Source organism: Lepidothrix coronata, unplaced genomic scaffold (assembly GCF_001604755.1).
Source record: "Lepidothrix coronata isolate B3197 unplaced genomic scaffold, Lepidothrix_coronata-1.0 Scaffold164, whole genome shotgun sequence".
Taxonomy (NCBI): Eukaryota; Metazoa; Chordata; class Aves; order Passeriformes; family Pipridae; genus Lepidothrix; species Lepidothrix coronata.
The window spans coordinates 888,914-909,707 of NW_016690344.1; the positions used below are offsets into that span (position 1 = coordinate 888,914).

Below are 20,794 nucleotides of genomic sequence, written 5' to 3' on the forward strand. Positions count from 1 at the left end.
AGAGGATCCACACTGCTGCAGACCCTGTGCAATTAGCAGCAACTGGACACTTCCAAAACAAGTTCGCAAAAGCCCTGAAGTTAATACTGCTGCCTCCCTTTAATAGAAAACTATGTGACCTTTAATGCTCTGCTTGACTTAGCCTTCGTTTAGTGAGTCTCAATTAAATTTTATGTTTTGTGGCTCCCATTTTCTTGTAAGACAAGAAAAGAGTTCAAGAGATAGATCCTTCTTTGAAGAATTTAATTCCCCATGAAGAAAATTTATTTCATCTAAAGAGCTGGTCAAGGTTTGGGAGCTTTTTGGGGCTTTTTTTTCCTGTGTTTTTTTTGTGGTTAGAAGATTTCTACTGTTTTGTGTAGATAAAGGAGTCTTCTCATGCTTTGAAATGGACAGTATTCTACTAGTGGTTAGATGGGAAATATTTGCTCTGTTCTTTTCATTACAATGAGGAGAAAATCAGAGGGATGGTTAAAGAATCCTGGGCATTATTTGTGATGAAGAAGCTTTCCATAAAATCATCAGATTGTTATTGTGATACTGTAATAACATACTACTGGTTGATTTTCAGTAAGAGGCATTGCAGCACATGAAACATTTGCATGTATGTTCATAAAAATAAGTACTTCCTGGGCTGCATACTTAAACTCAACAAGATCAACAAATCAAGGCATTATAAAGGGTCTTGTTTGAACCAGGCTCTGACATCCATAGTTGCTACTACTGAAAAACATAAGTACGAATGAGCATAAGCAGTATTTCCAAATGTAAACATTTTCAGGGGCAAGCCATTAGCAACACTTCTTTTCCCACTGTGTTCCTTTATTTAATTAGGGGTCTTTTGGTTGTCAATTTAACATAGAATCACATATGCCAGAAAGGAATTTGGAGTGCTGGAGAAAGATGCCTAAACTCTTTATAGTCAGTGTACACTGATTTAGATATTTCAGGAAATCAGTCTAAAAATGCCACACACCAACAGGGGTATTTCATATTGCCAATATGAAACAAACATGGGACATAAATGAATTTTTTATTTCCTTCTCACAGATTTACACACCTGAATCTGAATACCCCATAAATTGATTTTGTTTTCTTAGTATCTAAATGTGAAGCCCTTTCTTGGTGCTCTTTTCTGCATATTTTTGTGGTCACCCAAGAAAAGGGTTATCAGGATTCAAGTTTTCCCCTAACTAAAATAATTCACAGTCACCTCCCAGTTCCTTCACAACTATCATAATTTCCATGCTCTAGAAAACCAGACAACTGTAGACAGGAATGCAAGACTCACAGAGTCAAGTAGGTTTTTCAGGATTAGCTGATTACTTTTCTTATTTTTAACAAAAATTTAAGATTATATTTTATCTAAGATTTTTCATCTTCTTTTTTCCTAGTGCTTACGATTGATGACTGTTTAAATGTGACTTTCTGACTCTGTCTAACTTCCTGGAGAAAAACTGGTCATAATAAAATTTGCTTTTCATTCAGTATTGACTGCTTTTGAAACAGGCAAGTAAAACACTGTATTAGCTCTAGCCCCACAGAAATTTTGTGCAATCCACTGGTAAATTGTGATTTAAATTTATAATATTTTCATATTATCATCTCCTTTTCCTGCTCAGAGATTCATGAATAGATACAAATATTAAAAGAAATATTCTGGTTTAGTTCCAGTATTGGGGCACAAGAATTCTACAGGACGAAAACCCATGAACAATCAATTTACTTGGAAGCTGTCTCTTGATTTAGACTCATTCTCCAGATATGTCTACTTGACCTTAATTTTACTTTTTGTGAATCGTTCAATAAAATAAAAATACTAATGAGTTTGGAAGAGATAAATACTATTCTTATGCTTACTGACAAATATTGAAACTGGTTCTGTGTTTAAAGTTAGTTTTACATGATTGTAAATATTAATACTTTAATTTTTTGAGGAGCAATAAAAATTAACATATACTCAGTCTAGAAAACCTCAGAAGCCACAAATTACCATGTTTGTGAAATCTTTTTAGTTTTTAAGCTTTTTAATGCCTTATGGTGATAATACATATCATTAACCTTTCAACAAAAATGAATTTACCACTAGTAAGGGCAGGCGTGACACCTTCCTCTTTCAACAGCTTAACAAAACTTCTCTGCATCTCCCTGCTTTGTCATTTCAAACCATCTGGTTCTATATGTATGTACTTATGTAATAAGTAGCTTAGCTTAGCTAAGCCTCATTGCAAGAAACAAAACTGGCCTAGTTATAAATTTTCACTGCTCACCTCACCTCTGTTATTCCAGTACAGCTTGTGGACAAAAGAATTCTGTGCCTCACTGTACCTATGCAGCCTCCATACTCAGTTTCTATGCCACTGTATACATGAACAGTTTCATTCTGATGAATATATAGGTTGGACTTGATGACCTATAGGTTGGACTTGATGATCTCAGAGGTCTTTTCCGACCTAATTGATTCTGTGATTCTGTGATATATGGATAAAAATTGGGTTGCTATTGTATGTACAAAGTTTATGGAAAGCCTGCCAGCTACTCAAATCTGGGAGTTACTAATTAGAGTTACCTTGATTAAAGGCTAGCTCCCAAAGAGCTCCTGTGGATAACAGGCTTAACTTTAAGCATATGATTGGTCCAATTACATTCACTAGCTTTAACTGGACTGCTCATAAAATTAAGCCTATATTTAAATGCCTTTCTGGATCAGAACCCAAGTCCTTTGGAGGAGCTCAGGCTTATATAGTAGCAGTACCTTCTGAAGGCAGTACGATTCAGGTAACTAATGACCATAAATCTTTTTTCCATGTTCTGTCAAACTGAAAAGCTGTGGAATTTTGCTCACACAGATCCTGGAAACATTGTCTAACGCAGGTAACTGGGAATGCCAGTTTCTCAGAGCTTGGAAACAAGTGCTCCACTGATCTGGTAACAGCTCAGGCTGAGCTGGTTCTGAAAAGCAGGACAAGAAGACAGAAGAGCCTAGATACATAAATACACTGATATGGCCATCCTGCTCCTGGTCCTGCAGTATTGTTTACAACAATGTCTCTATACAGCTGCGCATTCTGATCTTTAACATACCTTAATAGCAAAATTTGACATTGTGAGTCTAATTAAGACTAATTAGACTTTTCAAATTGTGCTCATTATGTAAGACTACATGTTTGTCAAATTCTGGCAATTGCAAAGAAAGAAAGAGTGGAATATAAAGAGGATCTAATGTCTGGAAAATGGGTGATTAAGAAAGATCTCATAAAATTGACAATTTTAAAAACATATACTCTTACCCTTCTCGTTGGAAAATAGTCCTAAAACAGTCCCCCAGGCTCTTGTAACTGGTTGGATCAGTTTTCCCTCTTTGAATTTGGAACCTAAAAAAAAATACAATTTACATCACAGCATGAGAAGTCAGGGATTTTAAGTCACTTTTAACTTTCCAATTATTATATAAAAGGAGTTTTAAAGGGTTTTTTTTACGTCTCTGATTCATTATTATATACTGTTCCTGATATACTTATTAACACTGTTTTCATAGAAGCTGTTAAACCAAGAAAAATAGAGCTTTAGTAGTAACTTTTTGTGTAGTTTATGGAACTCACAGTATAGCTATCACCTTTGACATTTACACCTCTTTTTAGTTGTTTGAAAAATAAGCTGTTAACCCTGTGCCTGGTCCAAAAACCATTGAAACTAATGTGAGTCTTTGAGTCAAATCCTGTTTTTGAAAATCTGAAATGGAATACTATCATGTGTTTCTCTTCTTATATTTGACACAATTATAACAAAAATCAAGCAGAGATATGAACAAAAATTAGAGCACCATTTATTTTTCATAATTTAATAATAAGATGAACAATAAAAGCAAGCAATGAATTATTCTAATTAAAACCTTATTTTCTCTATTCACATTTTGACAACAATACAAATTTCAACATGAAGCTTATGGCCTTGAAAGTAAAATGAAGATTATGATTTAAGATTGCAAACATCTTATTAGTTATGATTTATGGATAGCAACAGCATGTTTAAAAACTAAATTTTACTAAGTATCTCAGTTAGAGAACTTTATTTCTTTCAGTTTTAAAACTGCGGCCAACACATTCAAGTAAACAGTACAGAGAAGTTTAGAATACATTTCTAGCAATAAAACCTCTTTTTAAAATGCTAATTACCATATACATATAGCCATATATGCTAATTACCACATAGCAAAAAAAAAAAAAAATTAAAAAAATAAAAATATTGATGTGAGCAATTCCAGCCCCACAATAGCCCCACATCAGGCAAACATTACATTTATTGGTTTTATCACTAAGCAAAATAATAATTATAATTCTACACAATAGTTTCAAGAAATAATTCACATTACAGTCATGTACATCATATGTCACAGGTATGCTGCTGTTCTGAGAAATATCTATTGTTACTTACACTTATGTAAGAAATGAAAGTATCTTAACTCAAGGTTACACAGCAATATTCTCCCCTCTCACAGAACTCAGTAGGGTCAAATCAGCATTTGTATTGTGGCAAAATGCATTAATTGCTTTGAACATCAGTATTTCTGTGCTAACACATCTAACATTTTATTCAATTTGAGGGAAAAAAAATCCGGTGATGTAATACAATTCATTGGGCAATTATAAAGGCAAGCCCACACCTTTTTTGAAAATTGTTAGAAGGAAACACTAAGTCCCTCCATAGTCCTAATAAAAGTAGTTCAGGCACATCTGGGATCTCTATCTGGGGCAACCTCTTTTATTAGCACAAGAACTTGCTGCCAAGTTGGCAGAGAGAAGAATGCTATTCAATAGGCTTACACTCAAATAAGACTTGATGCATAACATTTTGTCTGAAAAGAACCCTTGGGATGGCTAATAGATGAAAAAATGCCTCAATGCCATCACACGAAGTCCAACAGCAATATCAGCTACAGAAGCTTTTACTATGTGGCAATCAAGTAATCAAAATCATAACTGAAAGTAGTTTCTATGCACATTTTAATATATTTAAGACTTGATTGTTTATGTATCTAGGTTCAAAACCAAAAAGAGCTTTTTTTTCTTAAAGAAATCTTGCATAAACTCACCAGTAAATATCTTTTTCCAAGTGTTTAAAAATAAAGTTTTCTTAAACCAAACTCTTTTCCTTGAATTTCAAAATTTGTCCTGCTTGTAAACTCAGAACAAAATATCACTGTTTCTAAAACATCCTTTGAATAATGCACTTTGCTGTCTCTCACCCTGCAAACGCTCAAGCATGTCCTACTTGCACATGTGTAAGGTTCCCCACTAAATCATGCATGCACAACTGTTTGTAGAATTGGGGCTTTAATACCAGACTCACCATGGATCTCAACAACATGGTGAACATATTTATAGAATTTTGTTTACACATTGGCAACTTCTCATCTAAATTTAAATGATTTAATAAAAACATATCTTTGACAACAATAATGAAAATAATAGCAAAAGAAATGCAATAATACTATATGTAATTTGTGTTTAATCAGATGAAGGATAACTTTTTGCTAAAGAAGTTAAATCAAAGAAGCCTTACATTTATTTCAGATTTTTGTTTTAATGTAAATAAGACCTTAGTATTAAATGAGTCCATTTGTAACACTGAGTCACACAAATAATATATTCCTTCCTTAAGGGTTTTTGGATCCATTCCTTCTCTAGTAAATCTATTTTATAGCTTTAACAGCAATCCTAAAATACATGCCAATTATGTGCTTCAACCTAGATCTGCGAATTGGGTTCTTTGATTCAGAATTGCTTGCCTCAATAAAATCATGTGTAACTTTTTAATGAACTAGCTAATTGATCAGCAGCACTTGTTATAAGAAGCTCAAGGAAGAGCTGAAAAAAAGTATTTTTTTTTTTTAACTGGAGGTAGCAGCAGCCATCTGTATCAGTAATCAATAACACAGAATAGCTAAAGTGTTTACTTAAAAAAAACCATCACTGGCCTGTTTTTATGGTTGTTTAGAGGAATGAACACAACTGGGGGATATCTCAAGGCTGTCTCTGCTTCAAATCCATTCCTTTCTAAAAGCATTATAAAATGAATTTAATGCGTTTTTGAAAGCTGGATCCCTGCCTTGTATCCTATTAGCTTTGCTAGACCAAAAAAGGTAAATTCCCCTATAAATATCATTGGAGCACTACTTCTGATCTAATTTATAATTTTGAAGTGTGAAAAGAAGAATGTGTAGGCAGCTGTCAGTGACACGCTGAACAGACATGTGCAGAGATGCTTTTGCAGGGCTGGGATGAATGACCTGCTACTCAATACCACCATCCAACAAGTGTCAAGTCAACAGACACTCCAACATGTTATGTGTTTGCTGCAAGCTTTATCACCTTAAAAATGAGCATCAGGCTAACTTTCCTCCCCTCTCATTTTTCTTCTTCTTGGCTTTCTGGGCAGAATGCAGTGGTGCTGAGCACTCCCACCCTGGGAACGCTCACAGACCTGTGGGAGGCAATTTGTCCCACAGGTTACTTCTAGCCAGGACTGGCCCAATCATCTACTGCCTACCCTCTCAGCTTCTCACAATTCCCACCTTCATCTCTCCTGCCATGAGGGACCTCACAATCTCCTTTTCTGGCTTATACTAGAAGTGTAATGGGCTTGGTCTTCCATGTCCCCCTTCAATGAATGGTACCTTTGCAGTAGCTTCGTCAGATACAGAAGTGCCCTGATATTAAGAAAAGAACATTGGTCTCCTTCCCTGTTCACCCTACAAGACACAAGGCTGGGATCTCAAAAAGTAGGAATCGTGTAAAATTATTTGAGCATTTGGGGTCTGTTTAAAAGGCAGTGAAAATTGCATCACCTAAACCCATGAAAATATTTTAGCTTACCTGCATTAATCAGCACTACAACTACTACTTGTGAAATGAATAAACCTAAATTATTGTTATTTTACTAGCGTGAGAGAGAGCATTTTTTTATGATTATAACACTCCTTGGTCAATAACTCTGAATGGGCTCTGCCTGAAATCCCATAATGTAGAAGATGCTTGAGTTCTTTCACCAGTTCCCAGAATCCCTTACCATTTAACAAGTAACACATCCTGTTGTGGAGCAATGACTCTACATAAACATACATATCAATTTCCAATGCCTAATTTCTTACAATTCTTGCTAGATTTTTAATAGCCAGTATTTCATTCTGAGTTTAATAGAATTCTCAGTCCACATCATGCTTCCCTGCCCCCATTCCTATTGCAGAAGTCCTCTAAATAGCCTTTTCTAATATAATCAATATCTATAGAAGAAGCAGCATATGTCTGTGCTTTCTGAAAAAAAAAATAAAATTCGCTCACGCGAATTTGCTGCTGTAATTTGCTAAGGTTTTTGTCCATGTTTGCTAATATCTCATCAAAGTTGTCTTATGGATGTCTGCTACTACAGTATCCTGGTATTTAATGTTTAAAGTCTGGTCACGACAAGGTTACCTAAAAATCCTCCCCCTTTTATTTACTCATCTGGGCTGGAGAGGGATTTCCAAATCATACTGAAATTGCTTTAGTCATCTTAAAATCTAAAAGGAAGAAATCAGTATTTTCATCTCTATATTGAAGTACACAGTGAGAAGTTAAATCCCAGCTACGCAGGACAACCACAATGTGATGTGGAGCAGACTAGACTCATTAAATTCTTGCCCCTTGGTTTGCAAAGACTATACCCTCATGAGTAAATTCCAGAACCTCTTTCTGCTTTTATGCAGTGCTGTTGACTAGTTTCTCAACTACAAAGTTCAGAGGGAAAAAAAACACTGACTCAGAGAGCCAAGCTTTGTACCAGGCTGCAGCGCTTGCCAAAGAGTGGCAGCCTTAGCTATATTTTATTTCTCTGCACATCTTAGTAGGATTTCATCATATATTCTATTCTATTTTGAATACAGCTCCTAACATTTCCATTCATAATTAGGATTTATGCAGTACCAAAGCAAATAAACTTAGGTACTAAAGTGTTTAGAAGCAATAAAGAAGGTAATTACATGGCATAACAACAAACCAAATTAAAATATCTGTGCAAATTTATATTTAAAACAACTTTAAAATAAATGTACAGCCTTTGGAAAATTGAAAACATTTATAGCTTTTTCACACTTTTAGTAATTCCCATGACTCCTAGTTGTAGTTACCCCACCAACATAAGTTGATAAAAAATGTATAGTATGAAGCTGTATATAAATATACACTATTTAATAGTTCACATGCTTATAATAAAAAATAACCACATTATATTTTCAAAATATTTTGATTTGTTAATTTAAACATTTATTCAGGTGTTACTATGACTGCTATCTACCGATGCTTAGATTTCATGTAAAACTTTGGACTGCAAAATGGACCTTGATCATATAATTTATTTTACTTTTCGGCTCAAGTTCTTTGAGTTGCTTATGTTACTTACAGGATAATAACTAAATTGAGAGTATAATTCTGTCACTTATTTTAACAGTAGAACATACGAGCTGTTAAAGAGCTGAATATTAGTTTTCAAAACAAAAAATTTAATTATTTTAAGCCAAAGATACAAATTTTTCTAGTGCAGAGGTCATATTTTAAGTACTGTAGTATTGCTATGATCACTATTTAACTGCAAAAAACATATAAAGTAGTAATTAAGAAACAGGCACAGAACAGAACTTATTCCAATCATTCTGCATAGTAGTCATAGACTTGCCTCTATTTGCAGTTACATTTTTGTAGTTCAATTTTCATACAGATCATATTTACTTTAAAACAATAAATCAGAATCATGGGTAGAGAAGTATTACTGGTACTCTCAGCCAGTTCTCTGAATGTGAGTCTTCCTCTTAGACCAGAGAAAGGTACACTAATCAGAAAAAGAACATCTTTCCCGAAGGTCTTACTCCTTTTATAGAGGACAGCACATCATTCCATCAAAAATGTGAGTGGGAAAAAGAAAGCAGTACTTTATATACTCCAAGAATGTAATAAAGATTTTTAGACATTAAAGCCATATTTTGTCAGCTACTAATGAAGAACTCTTCTACTTTTTTCTCCTGCAGTAATTCTTCCATTGGGTGCTTGGGACAAACATACAGTAGGTATAACATCAGAAGGAAATTTTCCTTTACGTGTAGTTTAGAAAATATTCAAGAAAAAGTTAACTTGACCAGAAGCAGGTCAAATTAACTCATGTAACTGTTTCATGAATATCTACTCTGGTAAAGTATAACAAAAATAACTAGTCAACAGTTACATACAAATAATTTAAAATCTTCCCAAGAAAGAAATACAGCAGAAACTAAGTTCACACCATAAATATTTTAATAATATAATTCCATCAATGACTGTATGTGTGGAGGGGGAGTTCTAAACAACAACAAAATTAGTGAAAACTGCAAGTTTTTCATTCCACGCCAAAAGCTGTTCAGAGAAACCTCATGAATACTCTCAGTTATGATGTGCAAGTTCCATTTTATTTCAGGGATGAAAATACTCAGAAGACTACCATGTTTCACAGCAAGGTGAAAGTATGGGTTGAGGCTCCAAGCTGGTGTCCTCCCCACCTATTGCACACACAGAGCAAGAGTTGCCTGTCTTCAACCCCAGCCTCCGAATCCTATAATACTCTTGTGTTTCGGAGGTCCCAGATACAATTGGCAGCTGTGGGCTTCTACAAGCTCCTCACAAAATATCAGCCTTTCCTCACAGTGAAGGACTTGCAAACAGCACACATTTTTATCATCTTTTAGAAATTGCTCTAATGTTATTCTGTGTGAAAAACCTATCTACAAGTCTGCCAAGGCAGGAACAACTCCACTGGCTCTCTGCTAGTGTTGTGGATATGTCCAAGGTACAATTCTGTCACCGAAGCTTTGCTTTGGCTATCTGGATACAAATTCTGAGCACAGCATAAGATGACAGCAGTAATCACAAAGGAAAGCTAAAATCACTTAATATCTTGTGTGAAGGATTGTGCAATACGTGTGATCAGCTAGGACGCGCCAACTGTAAAAGCAACAGGCAAATTTAAACACCGCTTGTGTTTTCTGTCTACGTCTTCTTGTGTATGATACACTTAGTTACACTGATGAAAGAATCTGAAGAAACCACTAATGGTTAAAAACAGCATTTTGGTTTTTACAGTGACGGTTTGTTTCTGAAACTTTTGTAATCTCTATTTCTCAAGTAAAAACCAACCCAGAAAATCTTTTTTGCCCCCTGTCTAAACTGGACAAATAATTGAAAACGGTACCACAAGGAATAATTTTGTATTGTCAGAGATGATGAAGCTATTTTTATGATTCTAAGTATGGGTAGTTACCCGTGGCCTAATACATCAACAGAAGAAATCTGGTTCTCATTTGTTTTGGATAAAGTCTTCTATGTTTTCCCTCAAAACAACTTTTAGAGAAACAACAGACAAAGTGAAGAGGAATAAAAACTAATGAATAAAAGAGATTTCATAGAAAATCAGATATGATATGATATGATATGATATGATATGATGATATGATATTATGGCCCCAGTATCCAGTCTCAATTCACGGAAAAATGAGAACGTGGTTTGGCTGATTTCAGTGTGCAACATGTGCCTGCTTAAAAACTGTCCAGTTTTTTATCTCAGTTTAATTTCTATTACAAAAATGCATATCCTCTCTTGACCTCTTACCATTCTTGTGTCCTGTGACATTACTGTGACCTATGACTCCCTTACTGACTCTCTGCAAATTAGAGTCTTTGAAAAATTTAAATGTACGTATGAACATTTCAGCTATCGGTTAAGTGATATCAGATTAAAGGAATAATTCTGCTGCCTTTAAAAAGTAAGAGTATTCTCTATCACTCCAAAAAGATGCAAAGGCAAATCGTAACACAGCTTTGTAAAATAAAACACATATCTGATAAGCCACAGAAAGGTTTCAAATGAACACTTACTACTGGTCATTACTGGACAATACCTGAAATATAAACAGTAAGCATTGCTCTAAAACTCTTCCAGTTTAGACAAATGTAATTAAGATCTATATGCCACTGGAAAAGCAAATTTTCTTCCTCAACAGTTCTTATAGAAAGGGCCAAGTACTTCTGCACAGTTTTTTCAACAAACCTTTTATTTCAGTGTCCCTTATGATAATCACACAGCACTTCTCCTTCTGAGAAGGCAAAAAAATTGTTGCAGCCTTCTGGCACGAAGATATACGGGGAAGATTTTTTTGGTGGGTTGTTCAATACTTTTCAGTATTTACTAGCATTTAAATTCTTTGATGAAATCAGTCCCATCACAGCTTAGTTTATTCTGATTTTTTTTTGGATTAAAATGATTTAGCACCGAAAATTTTCCAGTCACAGCGAAATGTATGTTACACTTGCTCCTTATGGTCAAAGTAGAAAAGACAACTAAAAATATCTTTTCTCCCAAAGGAAAGAAATAGTCAAACAAAGAAATCCAAATTCCCTTTCAGTGGAAAATAGCCAAATTGTGAGTTGCTGAAAGAAGTGTTAGTTTTTTGTGTTCACCCAACCTCCTTGTGCTGGAAAATATTTGAAAGGGAAACAATTTCATTAATATGGCTGAGATTTTTAAAATACTGGAAAGGATATAACCAGACTTACTCTTTTGAAAAATACAGCTAAATACCCTGCATTTGAAAACATCAACTCACTCACCCTTTCTCATTAACAGACAAACCATTTCAAAAGATTAATAGCTAATACACATAACATGGACATCACCTACTATGCATATGCTGCTTCCATGTAAAGATTACTTTTTTCCTGTTAAATTGTACGGCTAAGTGACAGAAAATGTACACCCTTAAACTAGCAAAACATGGCAATTCCGAGTTAAAGACTGAAACTCAACTCTTACCCACCCAGCTGTGCCCCGATATAACAGCTTATATGAAATTCATTATCAGCCAGTGCTGAGTGATCTCAGCAATTCTTAACATACAGTAGGACACAACAAGGCAAGTTAAGGATGAAATTTCCTCTGAAGCACTATGACTTTCACTGCTGTGGTGACTTACAGTAAAACCAGTAATATTGGAACACTTGCATTCTGCAATACTGTTTATCAGAAATAGTGCACTTCCTTTTGTAAAAAGCATAACCAAAACTTAATCCCTTAACTTTAAGGAACATTTGCTATATGTTCATATTGTAGCTTGCCAGTGTCTCTTATAATAATACATAAACACACATTCAGTAAATTTTAATGTAACACTAAAATTTATCCTCCTAAGCGATGAGAAACCTTTGACGTCTGTGAATATACCTTATAATTCACCATATGAAGGTAATACAAAAATAAAGGAAATCAGTTATCACAAATTCAATATAGTGGAAAAACAGCAGATATTTTCAGACTTCATTAGATCTATTTTTATTTTTCTAATAATTCATACTATTAACAGTTAACAACAAAAACTAATGCTAAACAAAACTCAGGAGACTATACAATGCAGGTTGTTCACTGAGGTCAGAAGAATATTTTTGGGTATTCAAAACTGTGAATCACAGTTGTTGCTACAAAGCTGTCAGGATACTTTTTTTTCACAGACCCAAACAGGCAGAATCAACTACAAGTACTTGACATCCCAGTTTTAAACACTAGAAAATAAGACTTAATGCTGTAAGAGAAGCGCTAACAGGCTCTTGATAACAGCCTTGCAAGGCTGGACCTTTTTATCACAACACACTCTCCCAGCTGAAAAAACTCACTCGTTACCCAGGATGGTGTGGAAAAAAGATCGTTGTTGCTTCAGGAAAGACAGTTGCTTGGAAATTGGCATAAAGTGGTGAAAATTAAAAACGAACATTAGTTTTTTTCCCCCAAATGCAACCTAACTACTCCATAAAGCAATGCACAAATCGTTCATTATAATGAGTCATAACAATGATTTGTGATCTTCCAAGTTTTCATTTTATGCCCCTCTGTTTTTCCTTAAAGACAGGAGGATAGACAAAGACTGGAAACTTTGGGTCATATGGATCACAGCACCACTGCTATGTCTGGAATTTTCTTATAAATATCCTATTGCTCTGAGGTTCATAGGCCTGACTGAAACAGCAGGGACGATCTCATTTGTACTTTTATAGTTGTAGAGGGATTTGCAAGAGTTAACACAATTTTCCATAATATTTCTTACTGACTTCAGAATAAAGGGAGAGTTCCCTTTTTAATCAGTATCTGAAACATTAAGTCTAAAGGGAAACAGGAATTCTTTCAGATTTAACAAGACTTTTCCAAGTGCTGATAATTTTAAAGGTACAAAACAAGGCAACTTTTGAAAAATACAGGGGATTTCAGCAAAGCATTTGTGGGTAGCAGTCATTGCAGTAGTCTGGAGGATATACTTTTCAGCAGATTTTACTGCTTGTTTGCAGCCTTTTGCCTTTTGAGAATTATTTTTCCAAAATGAAGTGGTAAATTATTCCTTTTGAGTTCATGAAAATATTCGAATCTGGTGAGTATCATCCAGTTCTGTTACAGTGATGTCTATCTCAGAAAACAGTTTCACTAACCACCAGTGGGAAGCTAGAAAAACTCCTTTCATTTTGTACAGTCACAGAAGTTGTTTAAATGCACTTTGCTCACATTCTTCTCCAGGCAGGCAGGCAGGCAGGAAGCTAGAAAAACTCCTTTCATTTTGTACAGTCACAGAAGTTGTTTAAATGCACTTTGCTCACATTCTTCTCCAGGCAGGCAGGCAGGCAGGCAGGCAGGCAGGCAGACTATGCTAACATGGCTGATATGACTCAGATATTAAGCCCTAGGACTGCAAAATAGGAAAAAGTCAGTTTGGATGTTATCCATGCAGTATTTGTCTGCTACAGGGACTACTGTTTTGTTTCCTTACTATATTCAGTACCTCTTCCATACATTCGCTTGATCAAGTCTTCATAGCGCTACACGGATTCAGAGATAAAACTAGCTGAATTACTGAATTGTTGAATGCCTACTGATACATAAAAAAGGCTTGTTGAAAAATGACTTTTGGAAAAACATGCTTCTGCACGCTTACACAGAATTAATGGGTAATTACTATATATATTATTATACATAACAAGTAGGATTATGCCTTTGTTGGCAAATTGCTATGTCTTGTCTAATGCCAAACTGAGTAAGAATGCAATAAATAAACCCCTAAGTGTACAACATGCAGGCATGCCTCCTCTCTCCCTACTTTTCTTAGCACATATGCTAACTAATAGGAGAGGCAACTGTAAGGCTAGCTCTTTGGAAGAAGAACAGCATAATTTATCTTCTTCCTGAGTTATGCTGTGATTCTTTCAAAGATCTAGCTGTATAGTGGTTTTCTATGTGATGTAACACTGGCAGTAGGTTTAGCTGCTTTATTTTGGGTCTAATCTTTGTGCAATAAAGCACAAAGCATTATGTTTGTGCACATAAATAGTAGTGCAAGGATCTGCAGGATCCAACTTTCCCTGCTATGGAGCCCGAAAGCTGCCCAGTCTCAAGTATGAGAAGGACCTACTGTACCTAAATGTTGCGGAGTACATTGGTATTATCCTTGTTAAAAATCTACAGTTTGTCCAACTTGTGTTCTGAAACTCTTCCAAGAATAAAGCTGACCTTAAAGGTCTGCAGAGAGGAATCTCCAATTTTATTACATGCAGGGGAGAGATTTAAGCCTTTTTCTGTTTCAAGACTCTCTTGAAAATGCAGCCAGCCATCCTGCCTAACAGCTAAGAGATGTATCACCCGCCAATTTATTAGAGGTCATTTATTAGAGGTCACAAGATGCCAGCTTGTCACTGGAACTGGCAGCAGAAACCCCAGTCTCAGAGTTGACAAACACTACTGCTTTTATTGCAAGAAGTTTTGACTATGAACCTGTGGTCTGGGAAAAGGGCAAACAGAGAAAGTCAATCACAGGGGAATGACTGATGGATGGATGTATAGGGAGTGAGTGAAACTGTGAAAATAGGTGGAACAAAAAAGAGTGTGGTGATGAAAAAAATATATTGAGCAGATTAAACATCTCAAGGCACACATTGGTCAAAATATGAGCAATATATCATTGCATCTGCTTCTTTCTTGTCATCTCTAAAACCTATAAACAAGTACTGCGACTCTGCACATTTCTCTATTACTGCGTTCAATAGATAGTATTAATGTGATATAAATTATATCTGAATTACTATATAGTATTCATTTACTGTACCCTGCGGTATCAAATTATAATCCTTAAATCCATCAGCTCCCATTAACAACATAAGCAACTTAAAAATACGTAAGAAAAAGACCTTTTAACTTTACATGAGATACTTCTGTAGGACTTTCTACCCTAGACAATAAACACTACAGTATATAGTTTTCAGAGGTTTCCTAGACTTATACCACATCTCATCTCTAATATCATGTGGCATTTCTAAAGTGTAAAGACTTTTTTAGGATCAAAGATGCTCCTCTGCTCACTGTTCTGTTTAACATCAGTAACTGCTGTTTTCCTTCTCACCACTAGAGTATATGTGTGCACAGAAATAGCTTTCCTAAAATACACAGAGGAAATATGGTATGACTAGAGCAACTAATTTTCTTCTAAGGAATATGTGCAGGGAGAACGGTTCCATGTCTAGAACAACTGATAAAATTTATTCCTGAAGAATAAGGGGGATGATCAGAAGAGTAATGTATTTCCAGATCTACCCATATAATGCCCTCTAAGTAGCCTGCAAAATTCCTGCCCAGGATCAGGCCTGTGTACTAAGAATCACTTGACCTGCTTAATTTCTTGTCATTAGGTTTCTGACTGTGTGAAGTTTCAATTAATATATTGAAGAAGCTCTTCAACATAGATGATATGGTCAATTTCAAACATTTATTAAATAGCACTTGCTGCCTTCGGAAGGGGAAAAATTCTCAAGATGAGCACCAAAACTCAGCCTATAGGAGTTGATGAGCTCAGAGTAGATGAGTAGCTATGAGTGAGGAATCATATTCAAAAAATGCTGAAGAGACTGAATCAATCAGTAATAAATCCTTGACTTCTTTTCTCCTCAAAGTGAACTTTGCATACATAAGAAAAAGAAATCTCTTTCTGAAAAAACCCAACTGATTGACACGGTATTTACACAGCTGATTCAAGATGTGCAAAACTCTACTAAAAAATCATTTGTTTACCTGAAACAAGTCCTCATTAGACTGCTAAGAAGCTTTAAAACAAGTCAGGGTGTGAAAACCCCCACCAAGTTATTTCATATATAAATCCAGAAACTCTAGGAAAGGCAGATATGATGATTTAAATGATTTTATACATGCATGCATACATATACTTGTCTTCCCTGTAATTACAAGGAATAGAATTTTCTGTATTATGAAAGAAAAAAAGGAAGAAACAATGGACAAATCACTAATTCTTCAAATTCCTTATTATGTTTGATATACACTTGCATGTTAGTTAAACAGACATAAATCAATAGATTGACATATGCCATAGAGTTTAGATACCAATTTAACACCTCTGCATAAAGTTAGAGAGGATATTTATAAAATCACTTTGAATTTATTATTTCTAGAAAGGGTAGACAAAAGTCTTTGAGGATTAATTTCATGCTGTGGGTTAAATTTCACTCTCATGATAGGCCAACTATTGCCTGGGGCGCTACAGATAATGAACCTGACAAGGGATTAGCAAGGAAACACTTGTGTTATTATAAATCGTGTACACTTCCCTTTCTAACCAACTTCATCCTTCATGACATTAACAAATTACACTCTTTGTCCATGTTTCAATATAATGCAAGGCTGCGAATGACCCTGAACCAATAGTACATTAGATAAGATCTTCTCAAGGCATAAATAGCTATTAAATTTGGTTGAAAGATTCAGACCTCCTGAAGTGAGAATGTAAGACATTTTATGTCAGATCTCTCCAAGACCCAGAGAAAATCTCTTTTAAGAGTATCAGCTGATACTGTCTAAAATAGTTTCTAGAGAGATGTGGACAATGGAATTAAGTGTAACAGAATCAGAATAAATTTTAGGGAATATTAATCTACCACAAATAGCCTAAGACAACCCAAGCAAAGATGTTAATGGCTTGGTTTCACTGTTAACAGTGGATTTACTAAAGAACTTAAACACAAAATTAATTGTGTGCATGTTAGACTAGAAGTTCCAATAATGATTTTATGCCTAAAGTCAGTTAGAATATCTATGATGAAAATATAGATGTTTTCTGTGTTGGATGCTTTCATCCTTTCTTTTTGTGAAAAGCTTGAAACTTTTACTAGTAAAAATCATTTCAGTTTCTAGACAATCCATGATGTGCTGTGCTGGCATGCGCTGGTAGTGAAATTGCATAATATTACAAGATTAAAGTAGAAATCTGACATCATGAACTGGATTCCTTATTTATACCCTACCATACAAACAGAAAGGCAAGAAAGAAGACCGAGCTCTGAACCTTCTCTTTTTAATGCAAATCAGCTTAGAACAGCATTCCTTGAATTTTAGAGATGGTAACATTACTGCTAATGCCTCCTGTAGGGAAAGAGAATCCTAAAAATGGTTCTAGTAACACAGTTGCCCCTCTGCATCTTTCAGAGCAATCAAGCACAACCACAGAAAGCATGTTTTTGTACCCTATTACTTTCCCACCTCCTTTGAAGCCAAAGCCTTTTTGAGACCAACTATCTCCAGGCTATGGCACCACATAATTTCTAATCACCACATGCTAATCACCTATACTAAAATACTCAGAGATTTATTTATGCTGAATTGCAAAAGGCATTGACAATTTTTATTTTTATTTGTCTTGTCAAACAGCCTGGGCACAAATCCTTGCTAATGTTCCCTTAAGCACTCTGAGGAAACATGACCTGACAAATTGTTCCTGGACTCCAAAGGTGTGAGCTTATGAAGTTGGAAAAGTGTCCAGTTTTGTATCTTTGCTCCTATTTCTGCAAGCAAGTGTGCTGTGCTCTCCCTCTGGTTACAGAATGCCACCATGAGTCATGGTGAGCTATGCCAGATGACTCGGACCTACTGCATGGCTGGTATTGTTCTTGTATGACCAAAACACAGAAAGAGGAATTTCACCATTGTGCTCTTGCAATGTATCAGTATAATTTTCTTACTGCCTACAGTATAAGATAATATATGTATTTGTGCACTTCCCTCTTAACTTTCTAACTGGAGAGAAAATAATACCACTGTATTAGGAGGTTTATAATACAGAGTAATAAACATTTTGTGTTTTAGAATTTGCCATTCTGACTCCTTGGAATCCTATCAGGCTAGTCAGCTGCTCTCTTCACTTACCCATACAGCTGAGTCAGCTCTGCATTCAACAGTAAGACCAGAAGTTTGACCAAAATTATTATTAAAGAAGGACAAAAACCTCTTAGAATTACAACAAAGCATGCCCTTATGCTAAAGGAATACTTGGACAGTGTAATGAGTCCTATGGGCAGAGCCCTCAACGCTCCAGGGCTGGAGGTGCTGCCGACCAGACTACTAGGGTTCAGGTGGGCTTAGTACTGCGAAGATACTCAAGGATTGCTAACATCTTATATTTTCCACTTAGGATGTAATTTGGTGAATGTTTGCTCTGATGATAAAAGCCATCTTATGAAGATCACTGCGTGTCGCAAAAATCACAGCTTTGCTTTAAGTAATCTCATTTTCCTGATGCATTTTGTTCTGTTTTCTACCATAGGATCTCATAAATACCACATTCAGCATAATATCTGAGAGGCATATCATGACATGGTATGCATCTTCCTGTCTCAGCAAGTATCAATCTTAGAGCAGAAAGTGATGCCTTCATCTAAGGGGGTCAAGAGGAAACAGAACAAGTAAAGAACTGCTGGCAAATGAAGTGGAAATGGAGAGGAAAAACCTGGGACAGGTTGTTCAAAAGGATAAAGAAGAGACACAGAGGGAACAGATTTGGTGGAAAAAGGCAGCCACTACTGTAAGGTGGACATAAAAATAAAAAAAGACAGATTTTTGGACCTAGAAACTAAAAGAAAAGTAAGAAGAAATGGCAGGCTGGAAACAGACATAAATGAAATTATCTGGGCCGCAAGGATCTGCAATGATTTATGCACAGGCTTCATGATATGTTCTTTAATAAAAACCTTTTCATCATTTTCAGTGAGTAATTGCTTAATGAAAATCATGTTCTCTGCCTCTGGGTAGTTTGTTTTTGGAAGCGGCAGGTTCATTCTGTGAAACTTCTTAGAGAAATCTTTCAACTTGAGACATTCCCAAAAGACACAATTCTTAAGGCAGATATATAGAAATGTTCAACAAGAAGTTGATTTTTTAAGATCTCTTTCTCCTTAAGTTCACAGGATACATGTTAGTCTGCAAATGAATCAGGCTGCATCAGGAATAAGGGTGTTGAAGTTGGTGTTTAATATGCAGAAGGAGTTAAATGTAGTCATGTGGCCCTTGTTGGTGAAGAGACACATTATTATGGATTGTGCAACTTACAGTTTCCTGAAAGCTACTGGCTATAAATTCAGACACATTAAGTTCACTTAGGATGTAACAATAGTGTACATTTCTCAGTTGGCCATTACTTGAATAAAAAATCTTAGGTCAGCTTAAACCAATTTCATGCTACACTTCTAACGATAGAACAGTGCACATTCTACTTTGCATTAAACAATTTACATTCACATCTGTCACATATTACTTGTTGCCTCTTTCCCCCCTTCCCTGAGGGTAGCTTCATCTTTTGACAGCATTTTATTGTCTGTACTTCTGGCTAACTCTTGATTTATAAAGGAATAATTACAAAAATAATGTAAATTTATTTCTAATTTTGATATTTCTATTTAATTTTCAGTGACTATGCTTATGGAGGAAGAAGTTAAAGAAAATCCTACCAAAAAGTGGAGTAAAAGAAAGACATATACCTGATTACTATCACCTGCTTTTATCACTGAAGCTAAATTAGATGTGATGGATAAGAACTGTAACTATCTTACTCATAAGATATCTGCCACTAGTTGTCAGCTGGCCAAACTGATACACTGAGGACTTTCTATTAATATGTGGCACATACAGATGAGGTCAGCAGGAAGATGCTTTTTATTTGACAACCAGGTGACAAAGGCTCTCATTAGGAGATGAATCTTCAATGATTGATACTCATCTCCAGTCTAACAGGCACTATAATCCAACAGGCACACTTAACTCTAAACAATTTTACAATTTTATATAAACACTAAACCCAGTGACTAAAGATAAACTGAATAGAATTAACATGTAAATTGTAAGTAATGAAAGTGAAATATTCAATCCTTTATGCCAGGTGGTAATAATCTACCTTGTGAACATTTTTGTGGCAGATTTTTTCAAATTCACAGCTAACTTAAACTTTGAAAAGAGAAGAACTAGGCATTGCTTGACAAGCTGAATTAATGTGTCTATCAGCATTAAGCCCATACTGCACAGTGACATCTCTCCAGTAGGTAAACTGCCTCTGAGACTAATGTGTCTTCACTTATTACTTCTTTTTGGCTAAGCTCTGAAGTGCCAGGGGATACAAATGATCTTGTCTTCAAAAAAATTTAAAGCCTGCTGTAATACAGAATGGAAAACACAGAGAGCAAGGTCTCGTCAAAATGGAAAATCAACAGAGAGTGTCAGGAGGCAGAGCTTGCTGTCTGTAATGTGATCCTTCCACACACCATAATCTCCATTTTATTTTGCCTAATGAGGCAGGAGTTAAAACAGTTGACCTGATCAAATTCAGATGGCAGGCCTAGAGGATGAGCCCCCTGCTGCACTCTTGTCCCGACACCCTTTG

General features: G+C 35.5%; 1 protein-coding gene across 6 annotated transcripts in view; it reads right to left on the reverse strand.

Moving 5' to 3' along the window:
- SLC25A21 (solute carrier family 25 member 21) overlaps positions 1-20,794 on the reverse strand; it is a 253,590-nt gene that overhangs the window by 65,622 nt on the left and 167,174 nt on the right. For 5 of the 6 annotated variants that reach the window (XM_017829445.1, XM_017829447.1, XM_017829446.1 and 2 more), the window contains exon 3: positions 3,291-3,374. In XM_017829445.1, coding sequence (XP_017684934.1) covers positions 3,291-3,374 — 84 coding nt within the window. Of the gene's footprint in view, positions 1-3,290; positions 3,375-13,691; positions 13,730-20,794 lie in introns of those variants that run through there. The other variant, XM_017829448.1, reaches the window with a different exon arrangement.